At 37.9% G+C, this 19645-nt stretch overlaps 1 protein-coding gene across 1 annotated transcript in view; it reads right to left on the bottom strand.

The window, feature by feature from the left end:
- The window catches only part of NEBL (nebulette), a 340919-nt gene that overhangs the window by 159862 nt on the left and 161412 nt on the right, over positions 1–19645 (bottom strand). Inside the window, exon 4 of the mRNA XM_032623434.1 lies at positions 3318–3425. Coding sequence (XP_032479325.1) covers positions 3318–3425 — 108 coding nt within the window. The remainder of the gene's footprint in view (positions 1–3317; positions 3426–19645) is intronic.

Below are 19645 nucleotides of genomic sequence, written 5' to 3'. Positions count from 1 at the left end.
TAGCCTTACAAACGAATAATAAACTCAACAGACCTCAGAATATTTAACAGCTTCCTTTCTTCAAGAGTAAATCCCTAACTCCTTGTGCACTGTTGGTAGGATCGTAAATTGGTGCAGCCACTATGAGAAACAGTATAAAGGTTCCTCAAAAAATTAAAAACAGAACTACCATATTATCCAACAATTCCACTTCTGGGAATATACCCAAAGGAAACAAAAATGCTATCTCAAAAAGATATCCCCACTCCCATGCTCATTCACAATAGTGAAGACATGGAAACAACCTAAGTATCCATCAATGGATAAGTAGATAAAGAAGTTCTGAGATATATGTATGTATGTGTATACACACACACACACACACACACACACACACACACACAGGAATATTATTCAACCATAAAAAACAAGAAAATCCTACCACTTTCAACTATATTGATGGACCTTGAAGGCATTATGCTAAGTGAAATAAGTCAGAGACTTACTGACAAATACTGTATAATCTCACTTATATGTGTAATCTAAAAAACAAAGAAACAAAACACACACCAAACTCATAGGAAAAAAGATCAGTTTTGTGGTTACCAGAGGGGTGGAGAGAGGGAGAACTGGAGGAAGGTGGTCAAAAGGTACAAACTTCCGGTTATAAGACAAATAAGTATTAGGAATGTAATGTACAACATGATGAATATACGTACAACTGCTCTATGATATATAGGAAACTTGTTAAGAGAGTAGATCCTAAGAATTCTCACCACAAAAAGAATTTTTTTTTCTTTTCTTTTTACTGTATCTATTTGAGATGATGATGTTAACTAAACCTACTGTGGTAATCACTTCACAATATATGTAAATCAAACCATCACGCTGCACACCTTAAACTTACACAGTAATGTATGTCAATTATTTCTCGGTAAAACTGTTAAGAATAAATCCCTAACAGTAATATTATGAAATCTGTATTTTCTTACTGCTATCCAAATAGTAATACGTCTCATCACAGCTAAAAGAACTACTTATAAGACTGCTATCTATGGTTGCTAACATCAAGAAAGTGACACAAATTTTTTTTTAAAGATGTTATCTAATTTAAATACTTCTAAAAATCAGCACTGTCTATATTACAGGCTTAATCTAAATAGTATTTTGCATATACTGCTATGTATATGATAAATATAGATTTATACGTACCTGGGTTTTAATGGTTTTTTGCATAATTAAGAATGGATCTGCAAACAGCCTCTGGTATTGAATAAAATGTATATTCCTGCTAATGATAAAGGTTGGTGAAATGATCAGTTCTTTTCTTATTAAATATGAATAATGACTTAATTTGAATATAAATTAAAAGGCTTACCTTTGAATCAACTGCAATCCTTACGTTAGCTGTCATGTAGATGTCTTAAGTAGAAATGTGTAGTTCTTTTTGAAATAAATTTGTGATAGTTGAAGATTTATGATGTAACTTTGTTTTACGCAGCATTATTTTTATTTTTTAAAAAAGCTTCTCCAAAAGTAATCCAAAAAAAGAAACATTACTGAATGTAACTGCCAGTGGGACATATCTCTAATTTGTATTTTAAAAAACAAAAATAGGGTTTTGATTTAAGGAAAGAAATGAAGGGGAAGAGAGACGATGGACTCAATCTTCAGTATTAATGACTGGTGGGGTTGTTAGGACGGGGTAGAAAAACTAAGGGACAAAAGCCATGAATCCTTAAAATTCAACCCTTTCTCTTCAAACAAAAAAGTCCTTACTGAAATAAAATGTCCATTTAAAGAGCAAACAATGGAGAAACCTTAGGGAATATGGCAAAACAAAGTCTCTGCTCTGTCTCCTCTCACTCCCTAAATAAATTTTTAAAATACTGAATAATTCTGTTTTTGAACTTTTGACACATAAAATTCTTTCTCAGATTATAGCCTATGATTCTATCTGCAAATTGTTACTATATATATGTATATTATTATGATGGCCAAATACCAGTGAGTTTAAAACAATCTGCTAATTAAAAATTTCCTAGAAATTAATGCTACGTAACTTAAAACATCTCGACACACAAATTTTGGTGATTGTACAAGTGACACACAAAATAGACTCCTCGTGAAAAATGGTATGCCTCTTGCATATTTGCTCACACTTTTATATCACGTACACGGTTGTTGATTTTCATTCATATTTCCTCTTGAATACCTAACACTGAGTTAATTTTTTTCTGGAAAAAAATGCATTTTGACGCACTTCATATAATACTTTAGAAGAAACATAATTACCACTTTTAATAAGTACTCGGTTAACAATTTTGGTCCTTAATATGTTTTGAACTTCTGTTAGTCTCAATTTTCTTTTTCAAGAAAACACTATTACTGAACAAGACGCAGCTTTCAAATCCAAAGCAACTTCATAGGTAAATGTTTATTTCAAAAATTAGATGTAATATGCCATTTCAACAAATATCTGATTTAAAATATGAAATCTTAAATATACACAATTAGCAAATATGAGATTTCTCCAGATAGCTAACCTTATATGTATACATTGTATACTATCCCAGTGCAAAAAATTAACTGATGGCTTTAATATTTACCTATACAAGTCCTATTTTGGAAAAACTCAAAAGCTGAGAATCATTCAAAAAGAAATAAGATGCTAAGTTACAATAATGTCTTTTAATAGCAATATTATTATTTCTAAATACACAATTAACTTATTTAATTAAATTGATTTACTAAATAATTTACTAGATAAATCAGTTTAATAAATAAATTAAAAGTGTATTCAGAAATATACAGGCATACCTCAGAGATATTGCATGTTCAGTCAGTTCCAAAACAGCTCAATAAAGCAAATATCACAATAAAGCAAGTCCCATGAAATTTTTGGTTTCCCAGTGCACATAAAAGTTATGGTTATACCATACTGTCGTCTATTAAGTGTGCGATAGCATTATGTCTAAAAAAATGTACCTACCTTAATTTAAAAATACGTTATTGCTAAAAAAATGCTAACCATAATCTGACAATACGGGGTTGCCACAAACCTTCTGTTTGTAAAAAACACATTATCTGTGAAGTGTAATGAAGCAAAGCATGATAAAAGGTATGCCTGTAGTCACTGCTATTAAAGTGTTAGGTTCTTGATAACTGTGATGAAATCAAAGGGAAGGAGTTTAAAAGGTTAACTTGGCATATTTTCTGAGGATACTGAGTACTGCTTGCATCCCATAGCAATAAGAACACTTCCAGGTTGCCCAATTTCACTTTCTCACCAGAAATACAAGTTAGGGTATTACATCACTGAACAAAAGGTCACCTACGTTACTGATTTGTTCCTGAGTCCTCTTCAGCCTCTGTAGCTCAGGAGTGTCTGTAACAATGCTGAAGCCCCTTCCTTTGCTTTCTTCAAAATCTCTTTTGTACTTGACCTAACAGAAATAGAAGTGAAGGAAAGGAAGGAAGAAAAAGAAAAGTAAGCAAAAGAATCACAAATCCCACTCAGGATAGACGGGGGCCATATAAGCTGCTAAAACTGGAAGCAGAGTCTCCAGGAACAGCTCTACGAGCAGGTGGCACAGTGCATAGCTAGACTGCTTGGTTTGTGTTCCAGCAACCACTGTGTGACCTTAGGCAAGTTACTCAACCACTCTGTGCCTCGGTGGTCTCATTTGTAAAATGGTGATGATAACAACAATAATAGTATTTAAATAATGCTATTTAGTAGGCTGAAAGATAAGATCAAATGTCTTAATTCACATACCTAGCCCACAAGAAGCAAGCAAGTACTCCATAATAGTTATTATTATCATCATTAATAGTTATACTAAAACTGACAAAAATGTGGAAAAAGAAAGTTAAATTTGCTCCCGTGGCTTGTCTTGTCAGTGACAAAGCATCACTTTGAGCCTGGACAGCACTATGGAGGAGGGAGACATACAACATTATCAACAGCAGCCCTGTCCCAACAAAGTTTTCATTCTGTTTCATAAGGCAAAGCATATGGATATGATTATACAATGTTGTACTGCCAAACGTTGACTATGTAAATGCTTACGAAAATATTCATAGAACAGGCCACACCTAGAGATTAAGAGGCTTCAAGCGCATGCCCTTGGCATGCTGTGTGAGGTACCTAAGTTTTTTTCGGTATTTAAACATATTTCTTTTCTAATTACAACCCAGTGAGGCTGAACTTTACAGTTTCCTCAGGGGATTGGAATAGCTAGTGCTTAATCTTACTAGGGCCCCACCTCCTATTATTAGCATAATGACAATAACTGTCACACCAGTTAAATATCCTGCTTGTTAATGACTGAGATGGTTACATCACTTGGACTGGTCTTATTTCTTTAGAAGACTAGATACCAAGACGTATGGAAACATATTTTTGATAACTCATATAATCCCCATTTTCACATTCATAATTATCAGCTTCAAATTAAAACTTAAATTAATAATTAACATTTAGGGTAGCTAATAAAAATGATTCTGTAAATGCTACTTTCTATATAAATTTGAAAAGTCTCCTTAACTGATCATGGAATGACTGTTTTTGTTGAGTCGTGTTTGTATTTAGATACTCAATTCTCTCAGGCATTACTGTCCGTGAGGCTACTGGAAGATTTCCTTTTACCTGAAGAGCTTAAAAAAAAAAAAAAAACCTCAGATGACAATAAATAAAAAGAAACAGATACTCTCATCACTTTTAGCCTAAGAATATCTAATTTTCCCTCCACGTTTCATTTAAATATATAAAAGTACTAAAACCCTTACTTTATTTCCATAAGTAAAAGGTCAAATAAACCACATTATTTTTCTTCTACAGAAAATGCTGAATGAGATTAGCCTTCTAACTCTCAATCTCCCAGCATGTGTGAAGATACACACCAGTACATTCTCAGTGTTTTATGCCTAACCAAGCAGGGAAGACATTTAGCTTTGCTGGAAGTAAGCACTAAGGTGCAGAGCAGTAGAATAATGAAAGTAAGAAAGATGGCAAGGTTATAGTAGCAACAGGAATGAAGAAATAAGAAGAAAAATCTATAAGCCAAGTTCTAACATCCCTAACACCAATTTCAGAGAAGACACAATCACATATTCTTTTTGTGATTAGCCTGGGTTTTTTTTTTTTAATGGCAATTTCCAAAGAAAGAACTGAAAAGAAAAAAACAGTAAATTTTGGAATCGTAACTTTTGAGTTAATTACCATTTAAGTGTCCTTTCCACATTCACAAGACACATAAGAATCATCTGATTTGGGCTTGCCACATTAAGTGACTAGTTTTGAAGAGTATACAATCACTTCCACAACTGGATTGCCGAGTTTTAGAAGATGTTTAATCCTTTTTTAATGGGGTGATCCACAACCAAGCCTCCTATACTCTTAGCATCAACTCAAGCACCAATCCATCCAGTAAATCTTTACTGCACACAGGGAGACTTGGAGCCCTCGGTCAGTCCCTCTCTTTTCTGTACTCCCAGCCACTTACATCCTATCTCTCTACTTGGGTCTAATTTTAAATGTTATATCTGATGGTTTGCCAGGTATGCATAGTCTGATTCTGAGAGACAAGTGGATATAAAAATAAAAAGAGCTCAAAGGTCAGAGGGAGGTAAGAAGTTTCCTCTCTTCAGTCTCATGTGTTTCCTCTGCCCTCACAACATGACCCCATCCAGCCAGTGAGAGCCCTGCACGCTGGGCCCTGGAATCGGCCCCCACATGTGTGTCCAAGAGCCCCAGATCTAGGACTTTGGTAGGAACTCTTGGGAAAGGGGTGCTCTTTCTCCACGGTCTGGCTAGTTTAGCAAGCTGTAAAACTGAAGCTGCTGGCCATAATTTGGCCACTACCCAATGAGGATGAAGCCAACACACAGGCAAGCAAAGCAAGAGATCGTGAGAGACTCCTGACAACATCATTCGAGCACCTGGATCTAACTCTTCCTAAAGCCAGAACCACCAGGCTTACCAGTTAAGTGAGCTAATATCTCTCCTTTCAATAACCAAAAGAATTCTGATTAATACACCACCCCTAACGTGCCTACAACATATACACATGTACAGCGAGTTTCCCAGAATTACTAACGTGTGAATTTCTCCTCGTTTACTTCTACACTCTGGTTCTTTCTATTTGTGACACAAGATTTACGAGTTTATAAAAATAGGGGATTGTATCAGGGAAAAAGCGTTGCTTTAGTGGACAAGAGCCTAGATTTCACATCCCATCCCTGTCACTTACCAGTCACCTCACAGGTCTCCTAGCTTCTCTGAGCCAAAGTTTCCTCATTTCTAATTAGAGATTCTGATAAATTCTTAACTAATAAGCCTGTAGGGACTGAATGAGATAAATCACAGGGAAGAACTTCAGAAGGTATAAGGTATGGTGCAAATGCCCAGCATTATCATCATCGTATTAGTTTTGCTTGACTTGAAAGGGTTACCCAGTGTCTGTCATAGAACATCAAAAAGAACAGTCCTGGGGCTTCCCTGGTGGCGCAGTGGTTGGAAGTCCGCCTGCCGATGCAGGGGACACGGGTTTGTGCCCCGGTCCGGGAAGATCCCACATGCCGCGGAGCGGCTGGGCCCGTGAGCCATGGCTGCTGAGCCTGCGCGTCTGGAGCCTGTGCTCCGCAACGGGAGAGGCCACAGCAGTGGGAGGCCCGTGTACCGCAAAAAAAAACAAAAAATAAGAAAGGGAAGAAGGGAGGGAGCAGGGGAGAGAGAAAGAAGGGGAGTAGAAGCAGACAACAGGAGTGTGGCCCAGACCCAGAGGTAAGAGAGGAACCCCATATTCAGGGACTGAAAATGGCTCCATTTGGCTGAAGAAGGGGGAAGAGCTGGGAGATTAAGCTAAGAAACACAGATCTAGATGAGATTTAGAAAGAAATTGCTAGCCGCAGTGCTTATCTTAGTCCATTTGGGTTGATATAACAAAAAAGCCATTGACTGGGTGGCTTACAAACAACAAAAATTTATTTCTCACAGTTCTAGAGGCTGAAAAATCCAAGATCAAGGTGCAAGCAGATTCGGTGTCTGGTGAGAGCCTGCTTCCTGGTTCACAGATGGCCATCTTCTCACTGTAACCTCGCATGGAGCAAGGGATGAGGGAGCTCTCTGGGGTCTCTTCTATTAGGGCACGAATCCCATTTATGAGGGCTCCACCCTCATGACCAAATTACCTCCCAAAGGCCCCACCTCCTAACATCATCACATTGGGGATTAGGTTAAAACATATGAACTTTGGGAGGATACATTCAGTCCATCGCAGTGCTCTTATATATTAACATTAACTCAAAGAGTATTCACTCAGCCTCATATAAGCTGCTCTTAGAAACTCCTGCTCTGTCCCCACTAAAAATGCCTTTTCTTCCCTATGCTTCAGCATTGGCTATAAAATTATCACCTCTGGTCTCTTGTCCTCTATCCTGTTAAAAAGTATTTTATGATGATTCTACAAATAACAATGGCAAATTATTCTAGGAATGTCATTCTTTGGAATCTCCTCAAATATTCACCTATTTAATTCTTTGCTCATTCAACAAATACTTATTGAGCACCTACTATGAGCAAAGTACTGTTCCAGAGGTGGGAACAATGCAGCAAAGAAAACAGTCAATGATCCCTGCCTCATGGAGTTTACATTACAGCGGGAGAGAAAGAAAAGATGTGAAATTTATATAAGTTGAATAAATGGTATGTCAGTGCGGGGGCTAAGAGAAAAATAAAGCAAGAAGTGAGAGGAGAAGGGTCAGGAACGCTGCCCTTTTAAATAGGGTGGTCAGGGAAGGCCTCAGTGAGAAAGTGACCTTGAAGTAAGACCAGAAGGAGGTGAGGGCTATAAGCAGAGCAGCAACACACTGGACTTCTGGTTTAACAGGCTCTTTCTGGCCACTGTATTAACCCACTGGAGTGAGCAAAACAGAAGCAGGAGACCAGTAAGAGGGCAGGCAATTTTGGTCCTCCCCCCTGCAGTCGTCCACTATTAGAGAACATCCCAGGACCACAGAAGACAGAGTGTTCTTGAGCCCAGCCTGAGACCCTGGCCTCCTCAGGAGACCCCAGCCAGGTGATCTGCATCTCCTGTCAGAAAAAGGCAGGAAGGACACAGAAGGAGGGAGCAGAGAATCAAGACACAACTGTGAGTTCAGAAAGAGGACATGCTGTACCTGGAAGGTAATGCAGTCTCAGTTTCCTGTAGGCTTATCCCTTCAGAACTAAGTCAAGGCATTTTGAAAATGCATTCTTAAACTCAAATGCAAGAAATATATACAATGGGCAATTTGACGCCATATTTTTCTTCAGAAGTAACTGAATATATTTCAAATACTGAATGCTACTTAATATTGATATGCTACATACACATGTAAATGCATGTATACACACATACACACACATATTCATCTTCCTGTATTATAGATTAGAACCCTAAATCAAGAATCAAAAGACCTGAATTTAAACCCTAATTCTGTCCTGTGATCTTAATTTGTTCAATTTCTCTAACACTCCTGATCCTCTGTTATAAAATGGAAAAAGGGAAAAAAAGCAATATGCTACACAATGTTTGGAGGGTTAACATATATAACGTGGGAACATCAAGCAGCAACATGCCCTTACTAGGTCATTAGCAAATGTTAGTTTCCTCCTTCTTATTAAATTTCAAAAATGACCTTTATTGCTTAAGTATGATTTTTGTCAATGTGTGCATGCTCAGTGCTATTTCGTGTTTGGAGTCACCAGCAAGTAACACTCACAAGTTCAGACAGAGAAAGAGCCTGAAAACCAAGGGTGGTTCTGGCCAAGCGTAAGAAAAAGGCTCACAATGACTGAAAAGGAAAACTTAAAAACCAAAGCAGTGAACGGAACTGCCTATTGAATTATTTGCTAATTCTGAAACACAAGTTCTCTCCCCCAATGCTACAAGTACCATAATTATTAATAGTACAACAATGTACATAAGTGAAGAAACTGAAAACGACTAATGAGAAGGGCCATTCTTAGGCAGAAAGCCATTTCTGATTAAAAAAGCCAAGTGAACCAGAGACTGGTAAATTGTTGGATGATAAATGAAAAGGAGATTAAAAGAGATCAAAGATGGGCACGTCCTACAGCTCAGCAGCTCCACACCCAAGTATGCTTCTCTCTAAAGGAACCCTTGCCCAGGAGCATCCGGGGACAGAGGCCAACATGTTCATAATAACATAGGTATTATCCAAAAAATTGCAAGCAACTTAAGCAACCACAGGAGATGAATAAACTATTGTACATTCATAAAACATAATATTATCCAGGAGTAAAAAATAAATGAACTACAGCTACATGGATCCATACGGCTGAATCTCAGAAACATTTTGTTGAAGGAGAAAAAAGCAAGGAATACATACATATGGTGGTAAACAAGTGGGGGGAAAGGGACTTGATCTGCATAACAGGAGAGTTGTGAGGACATCTGCTCAGAGAAGGATGCGGGGGGAAGCTTCACTGTTCATGGTGATGTTCAAGTTCTTTAGTTGGAAGGTAGATCCACATGCGATCCTTTTATCATCAAGCTGTAAAACTTACATGTATGCGCCATATATTCTTTTGCATTGATCAAACATTTTACAATAAAACGTTTTCAAAGAAAGCAGGGACATATTGAAATGAGGACCCTGTTTACTACACATGCATCTCACATATAGCTAGGAAAGAGCACGGGAGAAGTGAAAGTAACAGTGAGAAGACAGCAGTCTGTGAACCAGGAAGTTGGTCCTCATCAGACACTGAATCTGCAAGCGCCTTGATCTTGGACTTGCCATCCTCCAAAAGTGTGAGAACTCAATGTTCATAGTTCAAGCTAAAAAAAAAACAGAAAGAAAGCAGGGACAGGGACTTCCCTGGTGGTCCAGTTGCTAAGGCTCTGCACTCCCAATGTAGGGGGCCCGGGTTTGATCCCTGGTCAGGGAACTAGATCCCACATGCTACAACTAAAAGAACTAAAAGATCCCGCATGCCACAACTAAGACCTGGTGCAACCAAATAAATAAATTTTTTTTTAAAAAAAAAAAAAGGAAAGCAGAGACAGAGTTTTAAAACCCCAGATGGGGAAGCTGAGGTACCAGAGGTTAAAGAAAAATCATGACCAAGTGAATAGGAAAAGAATCTCAAGGCCAGGAATTCAGTGGATATTTTCAGTCAGCTTAAAGACAAAACTTGGGTCTTCCATTAAGTGGCAAGTGACTTAGTCAGTGGCCACCATAGGCAGAAAGTGAAATTAGTCCCTCTAAGTGTCTTCATCTTAATGAAGCTGTTTCACTATGTTGGCAAATAATGAAATGAGGCAAGAAAGGAGAAATCGAGACGAGGATGAAAGGGATTCCAAACGTGGATTAATGAGCAATAGTAGCAGTACAAGAGAATTCTTGGCGAATCACAATAGACCAGAGGGCTAAGAATAATCCAGGGGCAGAAGAGGAAGCAAAAAGAGAACATTATTTAGCCTGAAAGCAGCTTACCTTGTCCGATTATGTTTAACGGAAGCCTAAAATCTACAGGCATGTTTATTACTGATTGATGTTATTCTGCTCTTTATGTCACACATTTTAAGGTCTCCATCTGATACAATAAAATCAGGGACCAATTTTATGATCTTTCATGACATGATGGATACTTTACTTTTCTTCCACGGGAGTTGTGAGGGTCGTGTCATTTTTAAACTACATGCAGAATTCTTAGTTTGATCTGCAAAATTCAGCACTCAATTATGTACCATCTTGTATAGCTCAGTAGATTTCAAAGTGCTGGAGAATGTGTACCATATGCTTCCTTCTATCTCATTGCATTTTGCTTGGTGCTAAGCACGTATTAAAAGCTTAATAACTATTTCATGATTGATTACTATCAAGTTTTATATCTTTAATGTCTAAAATGTAGAAAATTGGCTAATCTTACAATGCTAGATGAGAATTAAACAACTACAAAGGAAAATCTGATTAAGGGATATTTTTTAAGGTAAAGTTAATTTTAACAAATGTTAAGTCAAATGAGCTCAAAAGTGAATTTGTTTCCTATAAATTAATCTCATAATTTGTAAATTTATGGTTAATTAAGTAAAATTAAAATTTTAATTACCTTTTTAAACATAATTAAAAGGCATTAAAAATAATTTTTATAGATTTCTAAGCCTTCAATCAGCCTTCCACTGTATTTGCAGAGGTACTTACTGAATATTTACAGATTTGTCAGTATTCTAGGTATATTCACAATCCAACTTCATCAGTTTTGGAGTTCCTTCACTTTAAAAACATTGAAATCTACATTTTATTCTAAACAAGTACTCCGAATACATAATAAAAAGCATATCTTAATTAATTTCTCAATAAGCTAAGAGAATTAAAAATCACTCCTAAGACACTAAAGTGTAGCTTAGACATTAACGGCTCAGGTTTAGGATTTTGACAAACTCATCTTGGGCCCCGGCTCCACCTCTTAATAGCTGTGTGACCTTAAGCAGGTTACTTAATCTCTCTGCGCCTCAGTTTCCCTGTGTACAAAATAAGCATAATTGTAGTACGGCACTGACAGTACGTTTGTGAGAATTAAATACGATGATGATAATAATGCCTGCCATCTATTAACTCTCTATTACATCCCAGGCACTGCACCGAGTGGTTTATATATCATGCAAGCAGAGCCAGGGTGGGAAGGCTGGCAGCTAATGTGTAAGGAGGGCTGAGCACTCAACTCCTGTAAGCATGTGTTAACTTACAGTACCTAAACACCTAGAGAACGCTTCCTACCACATGGCCCAGGCACTGTGCCACCTGTACCTGGAAGCTCCTTCAGTCTTTTTAAGATCAAAAGAGAATATGAATAAATAAAAGAAAAAGAAATTAAAATACGCTTCACCTATATTATCTTCAGATAAATCCTAGCGGGTACACAATTTAGTACTCATTTTTATCGATGAAGGGCGGGAGTTTGAGGTGACAGAGCTCACAGGAGGCAGGAGTCTCTCTCTGGCATCTCCCCAGATATTATCTTTCAATTCATCGGACAATGAAAAAAAATGCCAAAATGAAAAAATCAAACTGAACACATATAAGATATAAACAATGTCCTGTAAATAATTAAAGAGGAAAGTGGAAGCAATGGAATATTTTTAAAAACTAATTTTAAAATTTTAAAAACTAAAACTTTAGCTAGTTCATTATCTGTAATGGAATCTGTGGTGCCATAAAAGGGACAAAAATTATCACCCAAAGTAAAGTTTATCACAGCCCATACTTTTCACCCGAAATGTGTTTTCAGGTCTTTCTTTTGAAGGAAACACTTGTTTAAATTTTCTATTAGTAAGAATCAGGCCAGGGGGAAGAAGGTCATTGCCAAAACTCTGGTACAGGCATACCTTGGAGATACTGTGGTTTCTGTTCCAGATCACTGCTATAAAGCAAGTATCGCAGTAAAGCAAGTCCCATGAATTTTTTGGTTTCCCGGTGCATAAAAATTTATGTTTACACTACACTGTAGTCTATTAAATATGCAATAGCATTACGTCTAAAAAAACAATGTACATATTTTAATTAAAAAATAATTTATTGCTAAAAAATGCTAACCATCATCTGAGCCTTCAGTGAGTCTTAATAGTAACATCAAAGATCACTAATCACAGATCATCACAACAAATACAATAATGAAAATGTTTGAAATATTGTGAGAGTTACCAAAACGTGACACAGAGACATGAAGTGAGCAAATGCTGTCAGAAAAATGGTGCCAACACACTTGCTTGACATGGGGTCGCCACAAACCTTCAATTTGTAAAAAACGCAGTATCTGCAAAGTGCAGTAAAGCAAAGCACAATAAAACGACGTATGCCTGTACTGATGGAACTATTGATTCCAACCAAAAACTCATATCTACGCTGACGAAGAAAACTGGTGCCTAAAATATACACATATAATGCATATTTCACCAAGAATCTCACAACAGAAAAATGTAACTGATCCACCAAATTCTACCTATGAGCTATAAATTACTCTGGGGAGAACATTAAGTATTTGGTGATGATGATTAACTTTTCCAGGAAACTAAAGTACCATCCAATTAACAATTCAGGTACTAAAGAAACAAAAAACAATTAATATTCTAATACCTTATTCAGTCCTGAAGAGTAATTGACTCATAGAGCCTGACTCGATGATTTATGTTGCCATGTTACTTTTTAAATAACATATAATAATTCAGACAGTTTATGAATTTTGATTTCTGGACACGTGTTCTCTTAACTATTAATCCTTTAGAGAGAGCCAGTCTCATCCCATTACATGATTATGTTTTTTAAATACAAACGGCCTAATTCACACACAGAGTAGAATATTATTCAAACTATTTTGAACCAGAAGATATCATGCAACTTTAAATTAAGGAGAGGACGGATAAGAAGTTACAACGGGGAACATTCCTGTGTGCCTATTCTGAATTATAAAGTATTAGAAAATGGGCAATTTCCAATGAGGATAAAGCTAATTAGCAAATCAGTCATTCAGAAAAGAAAGCTACATTCAAGCTACAGTAAAGAGATAAGGATAAAGTCAAGAATCAAGCAAATGTAAACAAACAGAGCTGAACTAACACAAAACAGTCCAGAAAGTGAAAGTAACCTGTTCTTAATCTCAGAGTCACAGCTGATGAAAGTGGCAGATGATCCCCCACCCCCAAGCTTTTCTTACATACGCCTGCTTCCTACAGATTGATATTGTCGTTAAAATTGGCCCTAACAACCCTCCCACACCTGCAATAGCATTATCCATCAGGCAACATCGTCTGTTTTTCTGTAAGAAAACATGCTTCTTCCACTTCTACAAAACTCGGGGGGAAGGAGAATAAAAACTATAACAGCAAAAACAAAGGAAAAAAGTGCAGAAGAAGAAAAAATCTAAATACATTATACACTTAATATGCACACAAATGACACTGAGAATAGCTCCCACGATAGATAGTTTTCGCCACCCAGAAAAAACCATGGATCTCAGCAAGGCTTTTGTTTTGTTTTGTTTTGTTTTGTTTCGTTTTGTTTGTTTTGTTTTGTTTTGTTTTTGGTACGCGGGCCTCTCACTGTTGTGGCCTCTCCCGTTTCGGAGCACAGGCTCCGGACGCGCAGGCTCAGCGGCCGTGGCTCACGGGCCCAGCCGCTCCGCGGCATGTGGGATCTTCCCGGACCGGGGCGTGCCGAACCCGTGTCCCCTGCATCGGCAGGCGGACTCTCAACCACTGCGCCACCAGGGAAGCCCCTCAGCAAGGCTTTTTAATCAAAAGAAAATTTTTTAGATTCAATCCTTAATATGGAATTTTATTTAAAACATAAATTTCCCAGGAATGTTTACAGGTTATTAACATACCTATACTACAACTAGAAACTTGGTCCTAATTCAGGTCTTCCACAGGGAAGAGACTATGAGAAATAAATACATGACCAGTGCTAAAGAATGAAGTGAAGAATTATGGCTACTTATGCTTCTTAGTTAAGAGTGAGAGCGTCACACTGGTTACAGGTGTCAGTTTTGAGAAATGCTGGCTAGTTGCCTCCCTGCTATGTTATAGCAGCTATGATTTATTAAAGAGCTACAAGGTAGCAGACATTATACTAGGCATTTGACAGACTATCCTGCTCAGTCTTCAAAATCACTGTAAAAAGAGATGTTTATTTACCACTTTCTACACATGAGAAATGTAATGGAGACGACTATTGTTTGGTCCGCCCCCAACCTTCTGGTAACGGTCCCAGGCCCCATTCACCCATGTAGGTCTTCTCAAGAGCTGTCGTTTCCCTACAGGACACACTTCCTTAACCGCCAAGGATCGTTCCAAAGGCAGTCAGTCATCTAGCCCAAGCTAGTCCAAGTCCAGATGTTGAGGGGGTTTGGGAATTGAGATCCAAAGTGCAGAATGAGTCTCTCCCTCTGGCAAGTAAAACTCTAAGGCGTGGGCTTCCCTGGTGGCGCAGTGGTTGAGAGTCCGCCTGCCAATGCAGGGGACACGGGTTTGTGCCCTGGTCCGGGAGGATCCCCACATGCCGCGGAGCGGCTGGGCCCGTGAGCCATGGCCGCTGAGCCTGTGCATCCGGAGCCTGTGCCCCGCAACGGGAGAGGCCACAACAGTGAGAGGCCCACGTACAGCAAAAAAAAAAAAAAAAAAAAAAAGCCTCTAAGACATAAAACTTTGGAACTGTCGACAGCCAGGCTTGCCGCCACCAGAACCCAAAGGGGCAGATGCAGCCCATCTGCCAAAAAGAGGCCTGGCCTGCTGACTGTTGAGTCCTGATTCACACTGTTCCTGAAGCTGAAACAGGCACATTCCTGTCCATAGATTTGTGTACCTTAATATTCTCAAATTATCATTTTGTCCAAGTGAATGAGGGTTGGGTTTTCCATCTCTTACAGCCCAGAATCCCGCCAATACAGGAAACTGTGACTTGGTGATTAAGACACAAGTCTAACATCACCGCCTGGTGAGCAGTAGAGTCAGGATTCAAAGCCAGATCTGCCGTCTTGAAAGCCTTGGCTCTTTCTAGCCTATCATGCCACGAGATGGTAATTCAAACACTTGGTAAACTTCGAAGACCTTCACTTGGATTGAAATGTAATTCTGATGAAAATAATCAGTATTTCTTTAAAAAGACTAGATTTTAAACAACAGCGTAAATATCTTAATGTTTAAATTTTCTCACGTTACATACATTATCCTGTACTGGATCTCTAATGGTTACAAACACTGCCAGTTAGGTGCTCAGTTAGGCGTTCATCAAATGAGTAAGAAGCTAAGGTAACCACTTCAAAATGAAACTTTAACATGATTGCCTTCTTAAGCATCAACTTAGAAAGGTCTGTAGATGATTCAATATTTTCACTCTTAAATTCACTCTGATTTCCAACATGAAAAATTAGATACTAAGTAATTCAAGAAAATCCCAAAGTTTAACATTATAATTAGAAAAAATTACTGCATGTCTGCACATCAATTAATATATTATCTTGGTTATATTCCTATGAAGTTTCATGATTTGGTGTAATTTCATGGTGCTATAGGTACAATTCTATTCTTCCCTTGCTGACCTAGAAGTCTCCTTTTTGGTCTGAAAACATGAATGGAGTTTTGGTGAGTCCATTTCCCAAAAGGACAAAGGATCTTTCTTTTCCCTCCAGAATAAACATCTCAAGAAGAAATAGTTTTCTTTTGTTTTTTTTCTCTCTGCAATGTGGAAATAAAAAAGAACTGGGTTTTATAGTTACAAAGAGAAAGAAGAAAAAAATGTAAAAGGAAGAGAGTGGCCAGTTTGAGTTGACATGGATAAGTGTTTTAATGTCTCTTAATAATTCTAATTTTGGAATGTTATTCTGCCTGAGCCCATGAACATCTCACTTATACATTTCACAGTCCGTGAGAGTACAGCTATTTGAGAAACAGGAATAAGTTGGCATTGCCAGGGAGCCAGGTGGTTCCACTGTTTGGAAACCATCTGGTCTGAGTTTTCTCTTTGTCAGCACCATCAATACTTCTGTAGCAAGAGCTATTATAGGGATTGTGTGTTTCATTTCTTTAAATAAACTCAAACAAGACTACCCTGAATATAAATTCATTATTTCTTTGAATTGTGCTTGCAGAGTATAATGAAACCCTTGTCAAGATGAGTTACACTTGAATGCCTACATTCATTCCATAACTTCACAAACCCAAGTGGCAAAATACTGGAAGTATCCCTATAACTCCAGCAGCATCTCTTGGACACATTGACCTTTAAGGGGGTAACTACTGTCCAACATACCACTGGTAAAATGGGGGATTTTCTGCTGAGGTAGATGCCAAGGCAAAGCTACACATTCAATGTGGGCAGTAAAGAGATTTAGATATTGGGATAGCTCAGAGGTACAAGTTACTTAATCAATCAAGGAAAAAAAACAGAAAGGCTCTAAGAAACTTAAACCTATTAATCCTAGGCCCGACCCGACTCATCCAACAGAGGATATGACAAATCAGTGAGGAATACCCATCAAATCATTGCCTGGGCTGCAGAACACAGGACGACAAATGGACTGCAAGCACTGGGCCTTTACCTCCCCCTAAAAGAAAGGGGCACTGCTTACTAAAAATACCAGGCTCTCTGTAACACACATATGTGAACAGACACTGGCATTAATAAACCTTGTCTTCTAAGACCTTAATCTCAGCTTCAGTCAAAGATAAAGTTCCCAGACCCAGATGTTTTTTATCAGAATACCCAAAGTCAAATCTCCCTAAATGCCAGCATCTACCTTCCAACGGCAGGCCTCCGTTTCACTGCCCTTTAGATAGAAGCTGGATGTCACTGTGTCACATTCACTTAAGAAGGGACAAATTAAAGAGGTTAAAGTACTGACCTAGAGTTAAAAGAGAAAGAAAGTGAGGCCATAAGAGATTTTACTTTCTTCTATCAGCAGGTCACCCTCATCCCCCTTCTTTGCACCAATGTTTGACTTGTCAAAATTGCTTTGTTGCATCTACACCTGACATCTAAATCATCTGACAGGCACATAACCTTATCAAATTTCTAGTTATAGTACAAATAGAGGTAACAAAGCGTATCCACTGAAATTGATAACAGCTCACACAAAGAACCACAAAGCTGTGACTGCAGAAGGGGAAAGAGCCCCTGCAGGCACCCTGGCCTGGGAGCCCACAGGAAGAGGAGGTGGGGCTGCAGCCAGAAAAAGGCCAGTTCCACCAAATCCAACTGCTGCTCCCATTCTTCTGCTGAGATTGAAGCAACCAAAAGGCCCCTCACCGGGGGTGAAAGAGATTGTGCAATGAGTGGTATCTGTCCACTCCAACTAGCATTTTAACTTAAAAGGCACATGGAACAAAAGCATCAGAACGGTACCTTTGAAAGGCGCCTGCCAACCACCATTTGCCCTAATACACTGTCAGGTTGTTAGGTACCATTTCTTAATTCGGGAGTGCGAGGCAAGGAATAACCAATACATCCCTGGTTTTATCTGTAACTCAAGCCAAATGCTCATCTCTAGTCTTTGCCCAGGAACAAATAGGGAAAACAGTGTTACCAAAAAAGAAAAGATTTTGAGGTAATGTATCACATGAAAAAAATCAATCTTAAAATCATGATATGAAACCAAAACACCTTTGAAAATCTGTTTTCTTCATGTAAATATTCTGGGCTCCCAATAATTATGGAAAACACTACAGAAAAAAATAAGGAAATAAATATGAAAAATATATGTAATCAGCGAGACAATTCCCAGTTAAACAGGACAGACACTGAAATTAGATTTAAATTCACCCACCCATAAATATCCCAGCTTCCTAAACACCCACCCTGGTCTGAAACCTTTTAACCCCAGGCCCAGGAAAGACTCATCCAGGATTAAATACTCTAATCTGAACACCAAATCCTTTTACTTTTCTAAATGAGGAATATACAGCTTACCAGTATCAGATTACTTGATCTGTGAGTCTATCCTATTCACCACATTTCTGGGTGAAATTAACAAGTTGCTTTCCAAGTCTCCAGTTTCCTCTCATTTTTTTTCTTCACCTCATCCCACCCAATTCCCAGCCTCAAGTGCTAATGATCGTCTCTCCTCAGTATCTCAAATGCAACCTATTTTTCTCCATCCTCTTCACCACTACCATTCCCAAGCCACCGCCATCACTCACTTAAGTGACTGTGATCCCTTCCTACTAATCCTTCTGCGGGTTGTCCTGTCTCTGCAATCTGCATCCAAAATGAGTTTTCAAAACTGCAAACCTGGGAGCCCCCATGTCTCCCCTCATCGGTTCCACTTCTTGCCACAGAAGTTGGTTCCCCAACCACCTAATATACCTAAATTATGGTTAGAGAATTATTCAATATAATTATATATATTTGTATGTGTGTGTGTGTGTGTGTGTGTATATATATATATATATATATATATATATATATAAAACGTTAAATGGTATTTTGGGGTAGGAACATACCTACATCTTTTAAAAAAGAAATGGGGAAGATGAGCATGAAAACAATAAAAATGCATAAAATAATTAGATAATTTCTGAACAAATGAAATTTCTACAGATCTGGCATTGTTCACTGAGTGTCACAGATGAACTTGACAAAAATATGATGTATATGTGAATATTCAGTAGGCAGTAACAATAAATCCAAAATATACAGGATGTACTTGGATGTTTATTTAATATATGATTTTTTCCCTTTTTAATGGAGGTACAAATGATGAAATCTTGGTACTTCTTATATGAGAAAACCCAGAGTCAAGGTATGAAACCATCATTCTTTTAGTGACATTTGAAAACCAAATGCTGAAGGAAAATCAACAGAATGATTTTTTACCTGAAGAGAGAAAGATTTGGCCTGGGAGCAATAAGATAAAAAACAACAAATTCAAGTAAGTAAATACAAAACTGCTAGAACATTCATTATAGTTCATTTCAAACCATCAGTAAAAGGCAAAGCAAATTTTTTTAAAATCTATGCTTTAGATATTATGTCAATTTCTTTCTTAATATAGAAAATAATAGAGAAGTACCTTCAAAACTCTTAATGAAAATGATTTCACCAAAAAAATATACAAACTCACCAGAATTATCTTTCACCTAAAGAGAGGAAAGTTTTCAAGTAG

The sequence above is a fragment of the Phocoena sinus genome, chromosome 2 (assembly GCF_008692025.1).
Source record: "Phocoena sinus isolate mPhoSin1 chromosome 2, mPhoSin1.pri, whole genome shotgun sequence".
Lineage (NCBI taxonomy): Eukaryota > Metazoa > Chordata > Mammalia > Artiodactyla > Phocoenidae > Phocoena > Phocoena sinus.
Note: the sequence above shows the minus strand (reverse complement) of the source record. Positions and strands in the feature narration are given on the sequence as shown.